This window comes from Anomaloglossus baeobatrachus, chromosome 5, assembly GCF_048569485.1.
Source record: "Anomaloglossus baeobatrachus isolate aAnoBae1 chromosome 5, aAnoBae1.hap1, whole genome shotgun sequence".
Taxonomy (NCBI): Eukaryota; Metazoa; Chordata; class Amphibia; order Anura; family Aromobatidae; genus Anomaloglossus; species Anomaloglossus baeobatrachus.
The window spans coordinates 550,504,464-550,528,375 of record NC_134357.1 but is presented as its reverse complement, the minus strand read 5'-3'; the positions used below and the strand labels follow the sequence as shown (position 1 = coordinate 550,528,375).

Below are 23,912 nucleotides of genomic sequence, written 5' to 3'. Positions count from 1 at the left end.
GACTTCCATTGTCCGCCGCGTTCTCAGCAGTATCGCAGGAGCCCGTGACGTCACCGCTAATGACAGTCTCGGGTCGCCTGCGAGACTTGATGTGAGAACGCGGTGGGCATAGAAGTCAGTGACAGCGCTGACGTCAGCAGAGCAGGAGATCATCACAGCAGGTAATGATCTCATCTAAGCTCCTGACAGCAGCGCTCGTCATCCCTGCGGCTGCCAGCACTGCTGATAATGCAGTGCGGGCAGCCGTGGGGCTGGAGCGGGACACAGACTGCACGGGCACTCCTGCGATCCTGAGCAGGGGGCCCAGTGCTGGCGGTGGAACCGTGGGCAGTTGCCGCCAGGCCCCTCCCCCAGGTCACAGACCCCACAGCACTGCTGGGGAGGGTGCGGGGGAATGTGTGGGAGGGTGCAGGGAAGGGGGGCGGGGACTCCACACAGTGTACAGCCCAGCAGGGCGGCAACATGCTGTTCCCAGATTTGCATGTCGACATGGTCCTGCCCATGTTGACATGAAATGACCGGAAGCAGCAAAATTGCGGCAGGAGCTGTCACATGACCACTCTGAGTCGGGGGAGAGGGGCTGACAGCAGAGCTACTTACCAGCCCCAATGTAGCCCAATAGGGTAATAATAAAAAAAAGTCAAAATAAGCCGGATAACCCCTTTAAGCCCCTACTGCTATACCATAGATCCTAATACCACCACCAAGTGCACAGGTGCTGAAAATTGGTCACACAGTCATACGTCCAACTCCAAAAGTAAAGGAGATTTATGGTTTAGGATTCAATACCACGCATATAACCAATTGGGCCTGTAATAAAAAATCCCAGTCCTCATCTCAGTTACTTATCTTCTGGGACAGTTGCTCAATCCCGACGCGTTTCCCACCAGCATATCGGGGTTCATCAGGGGATATAGAAAGGAGACTTGAGATGTGTCCAGTTGTTTAGGCCATCAATCTTATATTCCTGCTACTTGTCCTCAATACAGGTGAATAGACCTGGGTTGCTGCAGCGGATCTCAGTAGATAGACCAGATCCTTCTGTCACGTGATATTATACCATCCACCCATATTCACACAATATGCAGTATTGGGGGTCCTGCCTGTAAAATCCGTCTGATGCCTATGTGATGTTCAGCAATATTGGTCCTTACTGTAGTGATTTGGTGATGTGTCGTGTGCTTTCCTGTGTGGTGTGGAAATAACCCTGTTAGTTTATGCCATCCCTGTGTTTTATTTCTTCCTGGGCACTTATTGTCTCTCCCCTGTGTCTGATTGCAGAGTGTATATGTTTTGTTGTTTGCGCCTGTCTGTGGAGTTTGCTTCTCAGTCCCGGCCCTCTTCTGGGGTGGGGGAGGGGGTGTTGGATCTAGCTACAATTAAGCCTACCTCTGGGATAAGGGACAGCGCAGGGTCTCTAGTTTGAGGGTCAGCTTAGAGGTCCCTGCTTCAGTTACCCCAACCATCCCATGTCAGCTGATCATAGATGTGACTTCTCCATCTGTCTGTGACTTTTCCAATATTTGTTTCAGGGTGAAGATCTGCCCCATATTAATACTACAGAGACATATGTGAGGGGTGATGAGCGGAGTAAAGAGGAAATTCCTACAGATAACCGCCCAGGTGAGTAGTGACCACTAAATGCAGCCAAGTCAGAGATTCCTCTCATTCAGCAGCTGCTACAATGTGGGACTAAAGGCCGCTTTACACGCTGCGACATCGCTCAAGCGATCTCGTTGGGGTCACGGAATTTGTGACGCACATCCGGCCGCTTTAGCGATGCGTTGCGTGTGACACCTATGAGCGATTTTGCATCGTTGCAAAAACATGCAAAATCGCTCATCGGTGACATGGGGGTCCATTCTCTAATATCGTTGCTGCAGCAGTAACGAAGTTGTTCCTGCGGCAGCACACATCGGTACATGTGACACTGCATGAACGAGGAACTTCTCCTTACTTGCCACACGCAAGCAATGCGGAAGGAAGGAGGTGGGCGGGATGTTCGTCCTGCTCATCTCCGCCCCTCCGCTTCTATTGGGCGGTGGTCCAGTGACGCAGCTGTGACGTCGCTGTGATGCTGAACAAACCGCCCCCTTAGAAAGGAGACGTTTCGCCAGTCACAGCGACGTCGCAGGGCAGGTAAGTAGTGTGAGGGGTCTGGGCGATGTGCAACACGGGCAGCGATTTGCCCATGTCGCACAACTGATGGGAGCGGGTACTCACGCTAGCGATATCGGTACCAATATCGCAGCGTGTAAAGTGGCCTTAAGAAGAAGGAACAAAACTTATTATCCTAAAAATAAGGTGTAAGAAGATTCCCGTACATCCTACACACGAAAAATGTGCAGTTTATTCTTTTTATTCACTTTTATTTATTTATTTATTTATTCACTTTTATTAATGACCTTGTGGATGGGATTGATAGTAAAGTGTCAGTCTTTTCTGATGACACCAAACTATGTAGGATATTAAAAACTGACCTTGATATTACAATATTACAAAATGATCTGGATAAGATGTGGGAATGGGCAGACACTTGGCAAATGAGATTTAATGTTGATAAATGTAGAGTAATGCACTTAGGACGTAGTAATCCTACTGCTGCATATTCATTACATGGAAGTAAACTCGGGAGTACAGAACAGGAGAAAGACTTGGGGATTCTGGTAACAAGTAGAGAAGCAGCACTCAATGTCAGGCAGCAGCTGCAAAAGCAAACAATATTTTAGCATGTATAAAAAGAGAGATTAGATCCCGTGATCCCAACGTATTGTTACCCCTCTATAAATTACCTGTAAGGCCACATCTGGAATATGAAGATAGGGTTAATCTCCTGCACCGCCACAAAGTCCAAACAGTATAAGGTAGAATATTATTTATTGGTCAACCCATTTTCAAAGTCACTAACGCTTGTCCTGTTGAAGTCTTGATGACTTTGAAATGCGTTGACGATTAAATCTTGTTCCACCTTATACCTTGTGGACTTTGATGGCACAGGCCCTTTCTTCATTTCCATTGTTTGATCTCCACGTGGAATTCTGCAGCGAACTACAGGCATTTGTGGTGGTTGTGACCTATATGAGGTGAGCTCCTCTAAGTATTTCCTCATAATTTACATTGAATAAGACCCTATTTGCGTGATTTTCTTTCCAACTTCACTTTGCACATCTGGAATATGGGATCTAATTTTTGTCTCCACGTTATAAAAATGATATTCAGAACTTGGAGTCAGATGGTGAGAGGTTGAAAAAGTTGGGCTTGTTCAGCTTAGAAAAAAAGATGTCTCAGTGGAGATCTCATTTATTTGTATAAATACATGTGTGGTCAATACAATACATGACTTATTCCTTCCGAAAACAATACTAAGGACCGGGGGCACTCCCTGCAAGTGGAAAAAACGTGATACCGGCATCTAAATAAGAAAGGGTTTTTTACAGTTAAAGCAGTCAGACTGTAAAATGCCGACCACAAGAGGTAGTAATGGCAGACACTATAACAGCTATTAAAAAGGGGCTGGATGTGTTCCTCAGTACACACAACCTTGTCGGTTATAAATGATATAGTGACAAAAATGTGTAATTGGTGGAGCAAGTTTGAACTAGATGGACTTAGGCTTTTTTTTCAACCTATGTAACTATCTTCTGCATTGTAGCAGAGGCTTGTAGATATTTTTGCAAATCTGATATTTGGAACTGTTCATAAATCATTCCACCTAGACTAAATCCACAGTTCCCAAACAAAAACCTGCCTCAATGCATAATTCTGCCTTCACCGTGTTTCACTGAGGGTATGGTGTTCTTTTGGCGATGCGCAGTGTTGGCTTTGTACCTACTGTAACATAACTTTTGGGATTATAACCCAAAAGTTCAAATTTTGTCTCATCAGTCCTTAACACATTTTCCCACATGCTTCTCACAGACTTGATGGAAGTTTTGGCAAAACATAGCCGGACCTGTCTGTTTTTCTTTGTAAGAAAAAGCTTGTGTCTTCCACCCTACCACAAACATATGAAGAATGCCAGAGATTCTTATCACATGTGGTACATAACTATTACTGGCCAGAAATTCCTGCAGGCCTATTGGTTGTGAACTTTTTTCTTTTCTGCACATCATTTTTTTGAAGGGCGTCCAGTTCTAGGTAATGTCACTGTTTGTAACGAATTTAAGACACTTTTTGATGACAGTCTTCATAGTGATCCTGTCACAGTAAACAGAGAGAGCAGGGGACCAGGGCTCTTAGACTGGCTCTCAGACTAGGGGGTACTAGGTATCCCTAATCCCAGAGTAACCTCTGAAGGTGAAGCTGTCTGAGCTACCAACCTGACCCTGCTTCTGACCGGCCCTGATCTTATACCCCCTCCCTCTCTACCGCAGTGAATGGCTGGAACAGGAGTGTGATAAAACCAACAGAGATAGACAAACAGGGGCAACAAAAAATCTCACAGCACGCTCCTACAAAGGTATAAGACAATAAGTGGTAAGGAGGAAAATAGGAGCAGAGAGGAAACAACAAGACAATGAGCACCACACAATATAATCACCAGCAGGACTGGGACACAATAGCACAGAGGCCACCACAGCAAAGGCTATAGTCGGCGTGGAAACATAGATTCCACCGTCTTAAAAAGGCAAGGAATAAATGTCATAGGTTTCCAACAGCATGTGATCCCAGAGAGAACCAGCAGGCTAGTAGAGTTTAACTCTTGCTATCCTGACCATTAAGGAGCATACAGCTGATCGAAGCCCCAGCCTGCCTGTGTAACTCAGAAACACCAGAGAAACCATAGTGTGGAGTGTCAGAATCTGTAGTGTGAATAATGTCTGATGCTGCTATGACACTTAGCGAGTTTAGCGCAAAACTCTGTGTAACAGATCCATGGATCATGCTCCATGGCTTATCTAATAGCTTGGAAATATTTTGTGCTCTTCTCCTGATAACTTTCAACAATGAGATTCCTTTGCTGTGTTGTCAGCTGTTTATGGACCGTGGCTTTTACTGTAAGGTGCAACATAGAAAATATCAGGAACATCCTTTTTGGATAGCAAAAAATTATATAGGGGTAATCATATTATTTATTATTATTATTATTATTATTATTATTATTATTATAATATTCACTAAAAATGATGGCGGCCGTGTATTGACTATTTATCATTATTTTAAATGTGATTGTCCAATTCTGAACACAATCACATAAAAAATGAGCGTTCACAATTTTGCAATCACATTATTTTAGTTTTAGTTCCCCCCCCATGTTTTTTTTTATTGAATTAAACAAATATAAGCTTCATTTCACTCCTGAATTGTCCGATCTCTGCCGATAGCCTCAGTCGTGGCCTCCCCCAATGAATCAGGTGGAGCGTGTAGAGGCAGTGTAGTCTTCAGAGTATCTGAAAAGCCTCTGTGCAATTGACACCTGAGGGCTGCATTATTCCAAGGACTTCAGAAGACCAAGTCCTAAAAAAGGTGTCAGAGTCAGAAGACACCCCCGTAACAGGGACATTATTATACTTATTCGCTGAGCCTTGTCCCCTGAAGACCGGGGACATAAGGCAAAGAGGAGCTTACAGCTCTCCTGAAAAATTTGTAATTGGTCTTTGTCCCCTAAAAACCTATTAGGAAGGGCCACAACAGGTTCAGTTGAGCTCAATAATACGTCTGACGGTCCAGAAGTCATGACAACAGTTTGGGAAGGGGGAGTGTGGGAGGCACTCAAGGTACTAGAGAGTTGCCACTGTAACTGGGTCTATGAGGACTCTAACTTCTGGTGTTCCAAAGCAAGATCATGGACCAAGTGCATCAGACTCGCCACCTGGTCACACAGAGTACGTTTCGGATCCATAGGTGGAGAAAAAACAAGTTCCGATCCAGGGATCAAAAAACCAGGGTAAAGATAACAGGTACAGGGAAAAGGCTAAAGGGTACTTTACACGCTGCGACATCGCTAACGATATATCTTCGGGGTCACATCGTTAGTGACACACATCTGGCGCCGTTAGCGACATCGCAGCGTGTGACACCAAGGAACGACATGCAACGATTGCAAAAACGTCTAAAATCATTGATAGTTGACACGTCGCTCCTTTACCAAATATTGTTGGTGGTGCATGCCGCTGGTTGTTCGTCGTTCCTGCGGTGTCACACATCGCTATGTGTGACGCCGTAGGAATGACGAACATCTCCTTACCTGCGTCTACCGGCAATGAGGAAGGAAGGAGGTGGGTGGCATGTTGCGGCCGCCCCCCTCTGCAATTGGGCGGCAGCTTAGTGACGTCGCTATGATGCCGAACGCAGCTCCCCCTTGAAGGAGGGATTGTTCGGCGGTCACAGCGACGTCGCTGAAAAGGTATGTGCGTATGACGCTGCCATAGCGATAATGTTCGCTACAGCAGCGATCACTAAATGTCGCACGAACAACAGGGGCGGGTGCTATCGCGCACAACATCACAGCGTGTAAAGTGGGCTTTAGAGTAAACAAGAGCAGTCCAGGTCCGTAACAGAGAGCAAGATAAGCACAGGAGTACAGGTCCAAACAAAGGGTACAACTGACAGCAACTTGAGGAAAGCTGCCCAGTTAATAAGCAGAGTAGTTCCTGGAAGTCAAAACACCTCAGTGATCTAATTCTTCCCAGAACCAGCATGTAGAATAACTCTGATATAGCCAGACGGACAACATAGCCAGACCCAGGTACCAGATACTAAAAAGTACATACACATAGTACATGCACATACTAAAAAGTCCAAGATGTCTGCGTTGAAGATTGTGACAGTTTCCATGAACATTCAGTTAGCAGAACTTACAAGCTAACGTAGTGGATTTACTTTTGACTTTTCTTTTTAGAAATAGGCCTGTGGTCTTTTACAGGGGTCATTAATGTCTTCCTGTGTATTCAGCTTTGACTTAATGAGGCATTAGAATTGTTAGACTTTTTATAGAAATTGGGGGCAGAATTTAGGTTCACTACTTCCCATGACTGGGGGATGTATGTGTTTTTAAGAGAAAAAATAAATGAGAGAAGCATTACTCGCCAATCACAGCCCCTGCGGCTTCGGTGCTTATCTCCACCTTTTCTGTACTTGACTGCAGCCATAATGTGCCATATACAACATATGAGCGCTGCATACAACCACTGTCCTCACAACAACGTGATAAAACGCATGTGTAATATTGGGCTCGTCATCACAATAGCCAAATAGACTAAGAACAGAGAATTGCACTAAACTGGTAGCCCTAAAATGACAATGATTCAACAGGCGAGTACTGCTTATGTTATTTATCACATTCTCCCTAAACCCTTTTTTTGTTTTTTCATTTTTGATAATTCAAGAAAATCACATTAAAAAATAATTTGCAATTCAAGTTTTACACTTTCTACAAAGTCAGAACTTCTCATTACGTCATTGTACTTTTTCTCTATTCTACTCTAAAATGCATGTGACTATCAGGGATTGTGCCGGACAGACGCTCCTAATAGTACTGTCTGACAGGATTATTTATAATTTTACAATATTTCCAAGCTTATATTATTGAAAAAGTAATCAAAGTGTTATTCTCGGCAGGTGACTGTATTAGGAGATCCGAGGGACTTCTGGCATCTTCATGCTTTGAGTCAGATGAACTTGGTGTGCCACAAGAATTTTATGAAGAACATTGTGTTATCCCAGCTGTATCCTCAGTGCTTCACAAAAAGGATCTATCATTTGATCCTATTAAACAGGTCCTATCTTCTGATTCATCACAGGCTATAGAGGAAAATAAATGTCCTCACACACAGGAAAAGCCATATCCATTTCCTGAATGTGAGAAATCCTATGCAGATGAATCGGCTCCTATTACACATCAGAGAACTCACACAGGGGAGAAGCCATTTTCATGTTCAGAATGTGGGAAATGTTTTGCAAGAAAATCAACTCTTGTTGCACATCATAGAACTCACACAGGAGAGAAGCCTTTTTCTTGTTCAGAATGTGGGAAATATTTTAGTCAGATATCAAGTCTTCATTTACATCAGAAAATGCACACAGGCGAGAAGCCATTTTCATGTTCAGAATGTGGGAAATGTTGCACAAGTAAATCAGCTCTTGTTAAACATCAGAGAATTCATACAGGAGAGAAGCCATTTTCATGTTCAGACTGTGGGAAAGATTTTAGTCACAGCTATAGTCTTCATTTACATCAGAGAACTCACACAGGGGAGAAGCCATTTTCATGTTCAGAATGTGGGAAATGTTTTGCAGATAAATCAAGTCTTGTTAAACATCAGAGAATTCATACAGGGGAGAAGCCATTTTCATGTTCAGACTGTGGGAAAGATTTTAGTCACAGATATAGTTTTCATTTACATCAGAAAATTCACACAGGGGAGAAGCCATTTTCCTGTTCAGAATGCGGGAAATGTTGCACAAGTAAATCAAATCTTGTTGCACATCAGAGAACTCACACAGGTGAGAAGCCATTTTCATGTTCAGAATGTGGGAAATGTTTTGCAGAAAAATCAAAACTTGTTGCACATCAGAGAACTCACACAGGGGAGAAGCCCTTTTCTTGTTCAGAATGTGGGAAGTGTTTTACAACTAAATCAACTCTTGTTAAACATCAGATAATTCATACAGGGGAGAAGCCGTTTTCATGTTCAGACTGTGGGAAATGTTTTGTGTGTAAATCAGATTTGGTTAAACATCAAAAACGTCACATAGGGAAGAAGCCATATCTATGTTGAGATTGTGAGAAATGCTTTGCTTTCAAAACAACTCTTGTTAAACATTAAAGAGCTTACATATGTGAGAATCCATTTCATATCCAGAATTTAGAAAATGTTTTATTTGAAAGTTAAATTATTTTTATCAGAAATTCAGACTTGTTATACATAAAGGGGTGAAACTATATTTATGTTCTGAATTTGAGTAACGTTTTTCCCCTATTAAAAAAAAAAAAAATGTAAGAGCCAAAAAAACCTTATAAAATAGCAATTTTTTTTTAATCTTTTCTTCTCCCCAAAGCCTGTTTTCACCTTCCTGGCCAGGCAAAAAATTTTTAATTTTGACTAGTGTCACTTCATGTCGTAACTCTGGAATGCTTCAAACTATTCTAGTGATTCTGCAAATATTATTTTTGGGACACCTTGTACTTCTGTAATGCTCATGAGGTGGGCACAGGATTAGCCACCGCTCACTTGCTTGCAGGAGTGAACTGGACCAGCCGCTGAGTCTTTGCTACCCCCCGGGTTGGTGGTAGTAATGTCGTGGATTCGGCCGGTATGGATGGATGGATGCAGTAGCAGCAGCCGATGAGGATACTTGCGGCAGCGGGTACCGTGGTGGATGGCCAATGTGGATACTGGCAGCAGTGGCTATCGTGGTAGCCGGCCGGCATGGATGGTTATAGTAGCAGCAGCAGATTAAAAGTGCACTCTATAGGTTTACAATATATTGCTTCAATATTGTAAAGTATTTTCCTTATTCTTCCTATTACCCAGTTGTAATTCCTCTTTTCAAATAAAACTTTTGGAAATTAAAAATTGCACTGAAACACAAACAGGAATCAGCAGCAAAATATAGCTCAGTAACAGCAGCACTGAAGGCCTGAGAAATAGCAACTTAACTGTCTTGTTGCCCAGACACCTCCCTTAAGGGGAAGAAGGTACCTTAAATACCTGAAGCCTCTCAGCTAACCTAAGAGGCACTTCTGGGTTAGGGCGTACTGACCCTTTAAGAAAAGGGATGTGGCCGTGTGCGCACCCTATGGGCATTCAGAGGAGGCCTGTGCGCTATGTGCGGGCCCTGAGCGAGAGCAGCATGGAGTGGGGATGGAACCTCTGGGCAGTAGGGAAGGTGAGAGGGACGGCAGTCACCACCAGGGAAGGTGGGGGCAGAATAGCTCAGGGATGCTGGCATGGGTGTTACAACTTTATCTTAGTTGTAAATGCAGGTTCTTATGATTTGCGCTTTTTTTAATTGAAAATATCAAACACTTGAAAAAATGTGAAAATTTAGCAAATTTCAAACTTTGAATTTTTATGTCCTATTACCAGATAGTAATACTAGATAGTAATACCACACAAAATAGATAATAAATAACATTTACGTCATGTCTACTTTAGCATCATTTTTTTAAACATTTTTTTCTTTCTTAGGAAATTATAAGTGTTAAAAGTTTATCAGCATTTTCTCAATTTTCCAGCAAAATTTACAAAACCATTTTTTAGGGACCACATCACACTTGAAATGACTTTCAGGGACCGATGTGACAGAAATACCCAAAAGTGACATTTTTAAAATCTTACCCATCAAAGTTCTCAAAACCACAGTCAAGAAGTTTATTAAACCTTTAGGTGCTTCACAGGAACTAAGGCAATCTGGAAAGAAAAATTTAAAATTTTCACACAAAAATATTCCTTTAGCACCAACTTTTTCATTTTCACAAGGGTAACAGGAGAAAATAGACCATACAATTTATTGTGCAGTTTCTCCTGGGTACAAGAATATCTCATATGATGGAAAACTACAGTTTTTGACGCATAGCAGGGCTCTGAAGGGAAGGAGCGCCATTTGAATTTAGGAATACAAAACTGGCTGGGATAGTGGAGGCCATGTTGCGTTTTCAGAGCCTCTGATGTGCCTAAACAGTGGAAACCCCCGTTAAGTTGCTCGATTTTGGAAACTACACCTATTAGGCTGAGGAAATGAAAAAAATGACAGTTGTTTTCCATTAAAATGTTGCTTCGGCCCCAAGTTTTTAACTCTCAAAAGAGGTGCTAGAAGAAAATGAATGGCACAATTTGTTCTGCAAATCCTACTCTGTACGGCAATACCCCATATGTGGTCAAAAACTACTTTTGAGCCACAGTTCTAAGGTCAGAAGGGAAAGAGCGCCATATTATAGTGTAAATTTTGGTGTTATGGTTTGCAAATGCTAGAACAGCAGAACACGTCTATAAGTGACCCCATTTTACAAACCATACTTAAAGGGTGCAGTGATCATACTGACACCACAAAATATGTCACACAACTTTATACCATTACTTCATGGACTCCTCTTCTCTGACTTCGGTATAATGATGAATATACCTTTCCTGCGTTTGCAAATGCCAAGAAAATAAATTGAAGTAGAAGGAAGAGTAGAAGTAAATTTTAAATTGAGATCGTTGTTATGTAAATAATTGATGAAGTCTGGTACAGCCGCCATGTGTCCAGATTAGACAAAAAGGAGGTCTTCTACATAGAGTCCGTACCCGATCACGTTGTCAAGATATCATTGTGAAGAGATAGATTTGTTTGATTAAAAATATTAATTTCTTTCCACCAAGCCATGCACAATATTGATAATGATGGGGAAAATGTTGAGCCCATAGGAGCGCCCTGAATCTTTAAATAAAAAGCAGAATTAAACATGGAAAAAATGATGATTTAGAAAATATTCTAGAATGATCATAGTACACTTTTAATTAACCCCTTAATGACTGCGGGCCGTAAAATTACGTCCTAGCGGTCATAACGTTACTGCCCGCGGTCTGCCGGCAGCATCATGCTGCGATCGGCACACATCTCAGCTGATTTTCACAGCTGAGATGTGTGCCTGCTAGGCACGAGCAGAATCGTTATATGCTCGTGCCGTTTAACCCCTTATATGGCGCTGTCAATATGTGACAGCGCCATTATAAGCGCGATCGCGGTAAAGTTTTACTTACCGCCCGATACCGGAAGTCACGTGACGCGATCACATGACTTCCGATAGTTGTCATGGTAGCACAGGGTCATGTGATGACTCCTGTACTACACCTGACTTGCTTTCACTTTCGCTGTGCCAGCGGCACAGCAAAAGAGAAAGAGAGCGTATCTGCTGTTTACAGCCTTGTAGCTGTGATGAGCAGATACTGCAGAGCGATCGGAATGCTGATCGCATTAGCCCCCTAGGGGGACTAGTAAAATAAAAAAAAAAAGTTAAAAAAAGAGTTTTAAAAGAAAACCTAAAAGTTCAAATCACCCCCCATTCGACCCATTGAAAATTTAAAGGGTTAAAAAAATAAAAAATATACATACATTTGGTATCGCCGCGTTCACAAACGCCCGATCTATCAAAATATAAAATCAATTAATCTGATCAGTATACGGCGTAGCGGTAAAAAAATTCCAAACGCCAAAACGACGTTTTTTTGTCGCCACAACTTTTGCGCAAAATGCAATAAGAGGCGATCAAAACGTAGCATCTGCGCAAAAATGGTATAGTTAAAAACGTCAGCTCGAGACACAAAAAATAAGCCGTCACTGAGCCATAGATCCCAAAAAATAAGAACGCTACGGGTCACGGAATATGGCGTAAAACGTGCGCCACTTTTTTTGGACAAACTTCCGATTTTTTTTTTTAACTCCTTATATAAAAGTAAACCTATACATGTTTGGTGTCTACGAACTCGCACTGATCTGAGGCATCACACCCACACATCAGTTTTACCATATAGTGAACACAGTGAATAAAATATGTCAAAAACCATAGTGATAACACACTTTTTTTGCAATTTTTCTGCATTTGGAAATTTGCCATTTTCCAGTACACTATATGGTAAAACTGATGGTTTCATTTAAAAGTACAGCTCGTTCCGCAAAAAATGAGCCCTCACATGAACATATTGACTGAAAAATAAAAAAGTTACGTCTCTCAGAAAAAGAATGGCGAAAAAAAAAACGGAAAGCGCAAAATAGGCCGGTCGTGAAGGGGTTAATTGGAGTATGAACTGTACACATTTTAGTGGTATGTCATAATGTTAAGGGTGGCTCAGTGGTTAGCACTGCAGTCTTGCAGCACTGGGGTTCTGGGTTCAAATCCCACTAAGGGCAACTAGGAGTTTGCATATTCTCTCCGTGTTTGCGTGGGTTTCCTCCATATACTCCAGTTTCCTCCAACACTCCAAAGACATAGAGATAGGGAATTTAGATTGTGAGCCCCAATTGGGACAGTGTTGCTGATGTAAGTAAAGCGCTGTGCAATATGTTGGCGCTATATAAAAATAAAGATTATTATTTTACTGGTGAGGAATAATGCTAATCGGAATGGAATGATGGGTGCAAATCACACCAGAAACGCGTCAGTTTTAATCTTTGTCCATGCTTGGAAATATGGCTTTTTAACGATGTTGAAATAAAGAATTGAATTTTGTGCCTCACCAAATATTTTTCTCCATTTACCATATGTGAGGGCTCATAATATATAGAGAGCTAGGTGAGGGCTCATACTGTATGTAGGGGCAATGTGAGGGCTCATGCGGTAAATAAGGGGTTATGTGGGGTCTCATATTGCATGAGCTATGTGGGGGCTCATGCTGTATTTTAGGGGTCTGTGTGAAGTTACATACAGTATATAGAGGGACTACATGGGGGCTCATACTGTATTTAGGGAGCTATGTGGGGGCTCATACAGTATATAGAGACAATGTGCGGGCTCATACAGTAAATACGTGGTTATGTGGGAATCTCTTAATGTATATTGAGGGCTATGTGAGGGCTGAATATTAAATTGGTTGTCAGTGCTAACGTGATAAGCCTTCAGTCACTCTATGTGACGGGGTGCAGAAAGGGACAGCATACTGGCCTACTGTTACACACGTGGTCAAAAGTGTTGGTACCCCTCGTTTAATGAAAGAAAAACCCACAATGGTCACAGAAATAACTTGAATCTAACAAAAGTAATAATAAATTAAAAATCTATGAAAATGAACAAATGAAAGTCAGACAATGCTTTTCAACCATGCTTCCACAGAATTAAAAAAAAAATAAAACTCATGAAACAGGCCTGTACAGAAATGATGGTACCCCTGAAAATAATGTGACAAAAGGGACATGTTAAATCAAGGTATGTCCACTAATTAGCATCACAGGTGTCTACAATTTTGTGTTCAGTCAGTGGGCCTGTATATAGAGCTACAGATACTCACTGTGCTGTTTGGTGACATGGTGTGCAGCACACTCAACATGGAGCAGAGAAAGCAAAGGAAAGAGTTGTCTCATGAGATTAGAAAGCAAATTATAGACAAGCATGTTAAAGGTAAAAGTTATAAGACTATCTCCAACCAGCTTGATGTTCCTGTGATGACAGTTGCACATATTATTCAGAAATGTAAGATCCATGGGACTGTAGCCAACCTCCCTGGACGTGGCTGCAGGAGGAAAATTGGTGACAAATCAAAGAGACGGATAATATGAATAGTAACAGAAGAGCCCATAAAAACTCCTAAAGAGATTAAAGGTGCCCTTCAAGCTCAAGGAACAGCAGTGTCAGATTGCACCATCCGTTGTTGTTTGAGCCAAAGTGGACTTCTTGGGAGACAATAACAGGGCACCATGTTGAAAAAAAACATAAAAAAAAGCCAGACTGGTATTTGCCAAACTACATGTTGACAAGCCACAAAGTTTCTGGGAAAATGTCCTATGGACAGATGAGACAAAAATTGAACTTTTTTGTCAAGGCACATCAGCTTTGTGTTCACAGACTGAAAAATGAAGCATATCAAGAAAAGAACACTTTCCCTTCTGTGAAACATGGAGTAGGCTCAGGAATGTTCTGGGGCTGCTTTGCTGCATCTGGCACAGGGTGTCTTGAATCTGTGCAGGGTACAATGAAATCTCAAGACTATCAAGGGATTTTAGAGAGAAATGTGCTGCACAATGTCAGAAAGCTTGGTCTCAGTCGCAGGTCATAGGTCTTGCAACAGGATAATAACCCAAAATGCACAGTTAAAAACACCCAAGAATGGCTAAGAGGAAAATATTGGACTATTCTGAAGTGGCATTCTATGAGCCCTGACCTAAATCCTGTTGAACATCTTTGGAAAGAGCTGAAACATGCCGTCTGGAAAAGGCAGCCTTCAAACACGAGACAACTGGAGCAGTTTGCTCCTGAGGAGTGGGCCAAAATACCTGTCAAGAGGTGCAGACGTCTCATTGACAGTTAGAGGAATCATTTCATTGCAGTGATTGCCTCAAGAGGTTGTGCAACCAAATATTAAGTTAAGGAGGAACCATCATTTCTGTCCAGGCATATGAGGTTACTTTTTTTTTTTTTTTTTTTTAATTCTGTGGAAGCATGGTTGAAAAGCTATGTCTGACTTTCATTTGTCCATTTTCATAGATTTTTAATTTATTATTACTTTTGTCAGATTAAAGTTATTTCTGTGACCATTGTGGGTATTTCTTTCATTAAATAAGGGGTACCAACAATTTTGACCACGTGTGTATGCTCACAGAGTGAGCAAGGGGTTAGTGGATCCACTGGACGGAAGCTACCGATCACCTTGAGACGCGAACTAAAACGGCTACCGAGACTTCTCTCTTAAGGCTGATAGGTGCTTCAAGGTGTACTGGCTTTAAAAAATAGGGGTGTGTCCAACTGCGCACCCTACGGGAACTGCAGGAAGTCCTGTGCACCATGCACAGGCCCCGGGAGTCGTCAGCTGGGACCGGGGATGGAGCAGTAACCGCTGGGTGGCCAGGAAGGTGAGAGTGTCGGCATCACCGCTGGGGGAGGGGACAGGACAGCAGGGGGATGCTGTCTTGCCCCACTCTCCTTTTTTCCCAGGAATCTCTTAAGGTGAAGAGGGGCATTAATATTCTCCTTTAGCTCACATGACTTCTCCTCAGGACTATAGATCAGCCACCCCCTAGAGTTCGAGTTCGGTTCAGCGAACGGAGACTCCGTTCGGTGAACGTTCTTCGAACGTTCGACGAACCCCTTTGAAACCAATTGAAAACAATGGCAGGCAAACACAAACACATAAAAACACATTATACATGTACACATACAGTTAATAAACATTGCCATTACACTTACAGGTACCCCGCGACGTGTCCTGCATTCTGTCTCCCGCCGCTTTTCCTTCCGATAATCGCTGCGTCCTCCCGGTAACCAGCACTGATGATAGGACCTTCCATGACGTCAAAATAGCATGTGACCAGTCACGTGTGTATTATCTCATTGGCTACAGACTGGTCACATGGCTAAACATCATGCTAGGTCCTGTCAGTGCATCTCTCCGGTACGCGGTGCTCGTTTGTGCATCCCCGTGTACCATCGAGATGCTCTGGCACATGGTCGGCTTCCCCATTCCTGCATGTGGGCGCTCTTTCAAGGACTGGCTGCCACAGCCAGTGAATTGCGTCACCGGGAATCACGTGATCTGAGCACCGTTGCTATAGTAACCGCCTGTCAGATTACTTTGGCAGCGGTGACGTCACCGCTTACAGCCTGCAGCCGCTGCTCACTCTCACTGAGTGATTAAACTGCACGGGGAACAGCAGCGTCTTCCTCCCATGAAGTGCTGTCTGATGTAGCAGAGTTGCATGGGTTAAAGGAGAAAGAAGACAGAAGACCAGGATCGTGGAGGGATGAGAGGGAGTAATAAACATGGAGTCTCTAAGTGTGTCTGTATTTATTTCTATTAAAGTATTTTTTCACTGTGTGGTGTCTTCTTTTTAACCCTTTATTGGAGATTCTTAATGGCCGTGTCAAGCTTGCCTGAAATTAAGAATCTCTGGCTTAATACTAGCTAGTAAAAAAAAAAGAAAGTATTAACCCATTATTACCCAGCAAGCCACCCAGCTTTAGGACTGCTGGAAGAGTTGGATACAGCGCCAGATGATGGCGCTTCTATGAAAGCGCCATTTTCTGGGGCGGCTGCGGACTTCAATTTGCAGCAGAGCGGCCCTGAAAGCTCGGGCCAACCTGTGCTGAGGATTCCAATCCCCAGCTGCCTAGTTGTACCTGGCTGGAAACAAAAAAGGGGCAAAGCCCATGTCGATTTTTTTTTTCTTTTAATTATTTCATGAAATTCATGAAATAATTAAATAAAGGGTTTCCCTATTTTGTAGTTCCCAGCCTGGTACAAATAGGCAGCTGGGGGTTGGGGGCAGCCGTACCTGCCTGCTGTACCTGGCTAGCATACAAAAATATGGCGAAACCCACGTAATTTTTTTGGGGGGCAAACAACTCCTGCATACAGTCCTGTATGGAGTATGCTGAGCCTTGTAGTTCTGCAGCTGCTGTCTGCTCTCCTGCATACACTAGTGAATGGAGCATGCTGAACCATGTAGTTCTGCAGCTGCTGTCTGCTCTCCTGCATACACTAGTGAATTGAGCATGCTGAGCCTTGTAGTTCTGCAGCTGCTGTCTGCTCTCCTCCATACAGACAGACTGCAGCTGCAGAACTACAAGGCTCAGCATACTCCATCCATGACTGTATGCAGGAGTTTTTTGCCCCCCCCCAAAAAATTGTGGGCTTCGCCATGTTTTTGTATGCTAGCCAGGTACAGCAGTCAGCTACGAGCTGCCCTCAACCCCCAGCTGCCTATTTGTACTCTGCTGGGAACCAAAAATATAGGGAAGCCCTTTTTTTAATTATTTCATGAATTTCATAAAATAATTAAAAGAAAAAAAATGATGAGGGCTTAGCCCAATTTTTTTGTCCATCCAGGTACAACTAGGCAGCTGGGGATTGGAATCCGCAGCGCAGGGTGCCCAAGCTTTCTGTGCACCCCTTCTGCGAATTGCAGACCACAGCCGCCCCAGAAAATGGCGCTTTGATAGAAGGGCCATCTTCTGGCGCTGTATCCAACTCTTCCAGCTGCCCTGGTGATGGGTGGCTCGCTGGGTAATAATGGGGGTTAGGGCTAGCTGTATATTATCACCTGGCCCTAAGCCCGAAATTCATGGTGTCACGCCAATATTAGACATGGCCACCATGAATTTCTAGTACAGATAAAAAAAATATTTTTATTAGAAATAAAACACAATTACTGACTCCATCTTTATTGAAATAAAGAACCCACCTCCGCTGTAATCCTGGGTCAATGGTCCTGCGCTGTCCAATCCGGATCCAATATCATCTGATTGGTTTGCTGGAAGGCAAAGTGATCAGATGATGTGTCAGGTTCAAGGGCCTGAATCACATGACACAGCAGCTGCTTGTATAATAAACGGCTTTTATACAATCAGCTGATGCATCAGTGCAAAAAAAAAAAAAAATTCACACTTCTGTGCAGACTCCTGTCCGACAGCAGCAGCTGATAGTTTAGCCGGGCGGTAAAAAGCTGGCCTCACCGCTCAACTTTTAGTGTCAGCTGATTTCGTCAGGTGACCGCATCAGCTGATCATCACCAGGTCTGAGAGAGAGAAAAGAGAGAGAAAAGAGGAGAGAGAGAAGAGGAGAGAAGAAATAAATGAATAGAGAGGGCGCTCCTGTGTGGAACCTTAGTTATACAAAAAAAAGTGGTGTGGGGTACACACTCACCTGATGATGTTGTACAACATGTACAACGCTGTTACTGGTGCTGAAGGGAGATTTCAGGTTCACCGCTTCTCATCAACAGGAATCCCGTCCTCTTAGACCCACAGGAGTCCTGACTTGGATGGCCACTCACACGATCGGACCTTCCACGTGTAGTACACAGAACGGCGTCAGGTAGCAGCTCCTCCTCTGGGTCGGAAGATCCCGTGATCACGGTAACGGTGATTCACCAGCCCCTTGGATTAGCTTCAATAGGATCGCAGGATCCTAGTCTGGCTGCAGCAGCCACGTGAGCTCCCAGAGGGAGATAGGAATTAGCGGGTAATTGGTGAAAAATCACGGTCACGGCCGCGTTGCTCAGAAAGAAATGGTAATAAGTGGTAATAATAATATGATGGATTTCTTAAAGATTATGCTACAACGCGTTTCAGAGAATCATCCTCCCCCTTCCTCAGGAAGCAATGAAAATGCAGGGTAATCAACCTTATATACATGGTATACAGAAAGAAAAAAACTTTTTTCCACAATCAAGATGAATCCCCGTCAGGGTGGATTCATTAAAGCAATCAATCGATTGAGAAAATTCCCCCATACAGGGTTGTTAATAGGCTAGACTGTAATAGGCACTTATAAACATAAATTCATAGTGAATTTTTTTTATTTATATATATATATATATATATATATATATATATATATATATACATGGGTTCATGATAAAAATATAGGCTCATGATAAAAATATATAATGATAAAACACTGGTATGATCAAATTGCTACATAACAACTTTAAAAGGAGATGGATATTACCATCATAAAAGATAATTAAAAAACAGAATAATCAATAGAAGATAAAAGGAATAATAAATACATAATTTTTGTTTTTTATATATTTTTTGTATAATTTTTTATAGTTTTTTATATAAAAGTCTCAATCCCTTCCTTTTGATGTTTATAAATCCAGTGGGATTGAGTAATTGGTATACTGATATATAATGGGATTATCAATACACGGGGGGGACATTTTTTCCCTTGTATAAAAGAATTATTAAACAAATTTTTCCCATGAGGGATTAAAATTACATAACTAACTGTGACACACATGAGAAATTAACAAGGTTTTTTATAACGGGATAAAATAGTCAGTGGAGCTGTAATTATGTGGTTGGCTGTGACAGACTGGTTGATGTGTAAAACGGGTGAGGAATCAAATAAATAAATTAATTGAACTAAAATGATGAAATTTTTATAGAAAAAAATTCTTTTAAAAAAACTTTTTGATAAAAAACTTTCTTGGTAGAAAACTTTTTTGATAAAAAAACAATTGTGATAAAAAGGTTTGTGATATAGGACAACTGAACCAGAGGGCTACAAGGATTCGTTATGACTGCATTCTTACTCCCCCCCCCCCGTCTATTAATTTAATGACCAAAAATTCACATTCATGGCAGTAATGCAGATTCCATTTTTCACATTTTTATTCTTACATATAGCTATTGGATTTTTCATGTCAGTATTCGCACAGCAGTTTCTGCTTTTCATATATTCCCCTTACATAGTCACTGGTGTGCATACCTTCTCTCCATATAGTGTAGATTTTTTAGGTTTTTGCACCCAGTTCAGACTCAGAATGGACTTCCAGACGTTATTTCTTGATTGTCCTGGGGCAGAAGAAGACAGGATGGGGCCACCAGGCAGGAGAGAGGAAGGACGCCCCTGCCTGACCCTGGAAGCGGAACCATGCAGGAATACTGCACTTGGATCGAACAGGTGAGAGGAAGGGCACCCCCGCTGTTTCCTGGGAGCTGGGACGCATGGGGATACCACGTTGGGAACGGGAGTGGGTGCTACACACTGTAATGATAAAGAAGGAGTAATTTTGACCTCATGTCTTGCCTGTGGTGCCCATCTTTTTACCCGTCTTTACCCGTGTTTTTAGATGTGCACAAAAGTGCACTTAACAGTTTTGTTCACCTTTGAAAAGACCGTATACAGCAAAAAAATACCTAAAACATAACCTTTAATAAGTCTCTTAAAAAATAGGTTCACTTTACCTCTGTTAAAACCAATATCTGTCACAAAGACTGCCGTGCTATGGTACCCACTTCTTCTAATAAGGGATCAATGCACTCTGTTACAGAATATATATAAAACTGACCACCAGGCCAAAAAAATTCGGTACAGAATCAAAAAATTTACAACACACCGGGGAAAAAATTAGGTAAATGTCCCCACTAATGAGTTTGTCTATACAATTATGCAGTAGTCCTTTCAGACAGTTGTGCGGGACTAATGCAGATTAATAAGTGACCAGTTGATTGAATATCAAATATAACATTTCTGACCAACAAGCACCAGTGGTTCAGAACAGACGTGACAATGCTCACAAATACCCAACCTTCATCAGAGCATTGTGCATATAGAAAGATTGGAACAATCTCACCGGTTCTGGTGCATTCAGTTTCCAAATAGACAATTTCCCATCATTATAGGCATCTCCACAGTCCCTTTCACTCTGGATCTGGGATCCCTTTAGATTGGGGTCACTGTCTTTCCCAAATTCTCCTTCTCCCGACGCGTTTCATATGTCCCATAATCATCAGGGGAGTTAGAATGAGGAGATACAGGTTCCTGTTATGAAACCTTTCATGGGTTCACTATAAATAAAGCAAAATTGGAAGGGAATAAATGGGGGATATAGGTACAAATAAACCCCTTACAAGAGGCTTTCCCAGTAAAGGAATAATGGAGAGCAAGTGACTTACTAGATGGTGACAGCACGCATCATCCAGGCTGCACACCGCTGTACACAGTCACCATGTTTAAATAGTCACCGCTCTTTTGCCAGCGTGTGACGTCACGTCCGCACATGCGCTCCCCGCCTCCATGTTAGGGGTGGAACGCAGCAGTGGAACACAAGGTCCCTCAGGAAGTGACGTTCCCATGCTGGGACGTCCGAGTAGAACGCACGTGCGTCCACAGCGCCCGCCTCCATGCCATAATTAGAGCCGAGACGCCTAAGTGGAACGCAGATGCGTCCCTAGTGCCCGCCCTATTCACAGAATAGCAACATCGCTCTGCAGACGCTTTACTACGCATGCGTGAAGTTCATATTTAAATGAACAGTGCTATCTATATGCTGTAAACTGCCCTATTAATATGCAGTAAACATAGATAGAAAGTAGAGCAGATTTACTACCAGATGACATGTGCAGGTTTATAAAACCCAGGGAATCATTAAATCAATAATTGGATCTTTTCGTTTTTCTCTGGGATTATTACTTCCTAAAAAGATCCAGTTATTGATTTAATGATTCCCTGGGTTTTATAAACCTGCACATGTCATCTGGTAGTAAATCTGCCCTGCTTTCTATCTATGTTTACTGCATATTAATAGGGCGGTTTACAGCATATAGATAGCACTGTTCATTTAAATATGAACCTCACGCATGCGTAGTAAAGTGCGTGCAGAGCGATGTTGCTATTCTGTGAATAGGGCGGGCACTAGGGACGCATCTGCGTTCCACTTAGGCGTCTCGGCTCTCATTTTGTCATGGAGGCGGGCGCTGTGGACGTACGTGTATTCTACTCGGATGTCCCAGCATGGGAACGTCACTGAGGCGCCGGGCGAGTGATCGTCACTTCCTGAGGGACCTTGCGTTCCACTGCTGCGCTCCACCGCATAACATGGAGGCGGGGAGCGCATGTGCGGACGTGACGTCACACGCTGGCAAAAGAGCGGTAACTATTTAAAGATGGTGACTGTGTACAGCGGTGTGCAGCCTGGATGATGCGTGCTGTCACCGTCTGGTAAGTCACTTGCTCTCCATTGTTCCTTTACTGGGAAAGCCTCTTGTAAGGGGTAGTCTTGTGACAGATATTGGTTTTAACAGAGGTAAAGTGAACCTCTTTTTTTAAGAGACTTATTAAAAGTTATGTTTTAGGGGTTTTTTTGCTGTATACAGTCTTGATAATCCATAAATACCATACCAGTGGCTATACTGATCACCTTTGAAAAGACAGACACCGCTTGAATAGAGACCAAACAGACTCCAGAGTAACTTTGCTGCCTCGTTAGTGAATGGATCCATCAGCAAACCCAGATGGAAGTGCTCAGCATAGAGCATGAGGGGGTTTCACCTGAATCGCGTATTTCTGCCAAAGTCATCTTGCAAATAAATTGTACGTTTGCATTTCCCTGTTTGTATTCCCTGTGTGTTCTATAGGTCTTAGTGGGGTTGACTAGTGCTCATCCCGTCCAGTCACTATTTTAGGGTTAGCCAGGGCCTAAGTATTCTGGGTGCGGAACTTATCTACAGATGTCAGGGAAGGCAGGGGACAGCATTACATATCACCAGGGGTTCACCATCTCTCTCCTTCCCTATAGACAGGGTTTCCCTGGCTGGCTGGTCCAGGACACGGAGACGGACAGGAACACAGGACAACAAAAATGGAACAGGACAACAGAGACTGGAAGTCTCCACATCGGGCAAGGCTCCAGACATCGGGCAGAGGTCGTCAGTCACCGGACATTGGGTAAGGCTCCATATATTGTGCAGAGGTCGTCACACATTGGACAGAAGTCATCACACACCAGACATCGCACACAGGTTGTCACACACCGGACTTCGGGCAAAGATCGTCAGACATCTTTTTGGTATTTGAGGGTACCCTAATAAGGAGAAAGAAAAGACAGTGAACCGACCATCTCATATAAAAATGAATATACAGTGGAACCTTGGATTACGAGCATAATTGCTTATTGGAGGGTGCTCTTAAACCAAGTTATTCTTATATCAAAGCAAAATTTCCCATAGGAAATAATTGAATCACAGACAATTCGTTCCACAACCCAAAATATTTACTGTATTTATACAAATTTATTACGGTGATACAAAATAAAGTGCTGTATTCATATAAAATCAATACAGCACACTAATACAAAATACTGTACAGTAAAATCATATAAAACAAATTAAACTGCACATTAGCTTACAATAGAATTGTTGGTGTGCGAGAGGTACAGTATAAGTAATGTGCTGTACTGGTTAGCAGAATGAAAGTACAATACTGTATCCACAAATGCAAATTGATAGAAATGCTATATAGTATATACTGTACTGTATAATGGTATACTGTATACAGTAAACAGTACATATGGAAAGAAAGTTACCTCCAGAGCGAGTCAGAGCACGGTGAAAGGACAGAACCGGAAGTGTGCACAGTGGGAATTTGCTCTTATTGCAAAGCATTGCTCTTAAACCAAGTTATACACTTTTAAAAAGCTTTGCTTGTCTTGCAAAACGCTCTCAAACCAAGTTACTCTTAAACTAAGGTTCCACTGTATATAGAAAAATACAGCGGCCTGTCTGTATTTATTTGTTTATAGGCATAAAATAAAAACAACAATAATATGTGGTAAACTTCAAGAAAAAAACTTGTTCTATTAAGAAAATATAATGCATAGGGGAAGATTACTGGTAAAAGATGAAACATGCTTTACCTTGTATTGGTAAAGGTTATGGCAATAACCCTGCTATTCAGTGTGATGATCAGGTGTCACCAACGGATCTAGCAGACAAAGGTTGTGTAATCTGCTCCTTTTGAGACCAGGAAAAAAGGGGGAGGAAGGGGTAAAAA

General features: G+C 42.4%; 1 protein-coding gene across 1 annotated transcript in view; it reads left to right on the top strand.

Moving 5' to 3' along the window:
• Positions 1-23,912, top strand: part of LOC142312967 (uncharacterized) — a gene marked incomplete at its 5' end in the record, with an annotated part of 138,311 nt that overhangs the window by 16,087 nt on the left and 98,312 nt on the right. Inside the window, 3 exon segments of the mRNA XM_075351956.1 lie at positions 1,533-1,623; positions 7,561-8,756; positions 8,849-8,904. Coding sequence (XP_075208071.1) covers positions 1,533-1,623; positions 7,561-8,756; positions 8,849-8,904 — 1,343 coding nt within the window.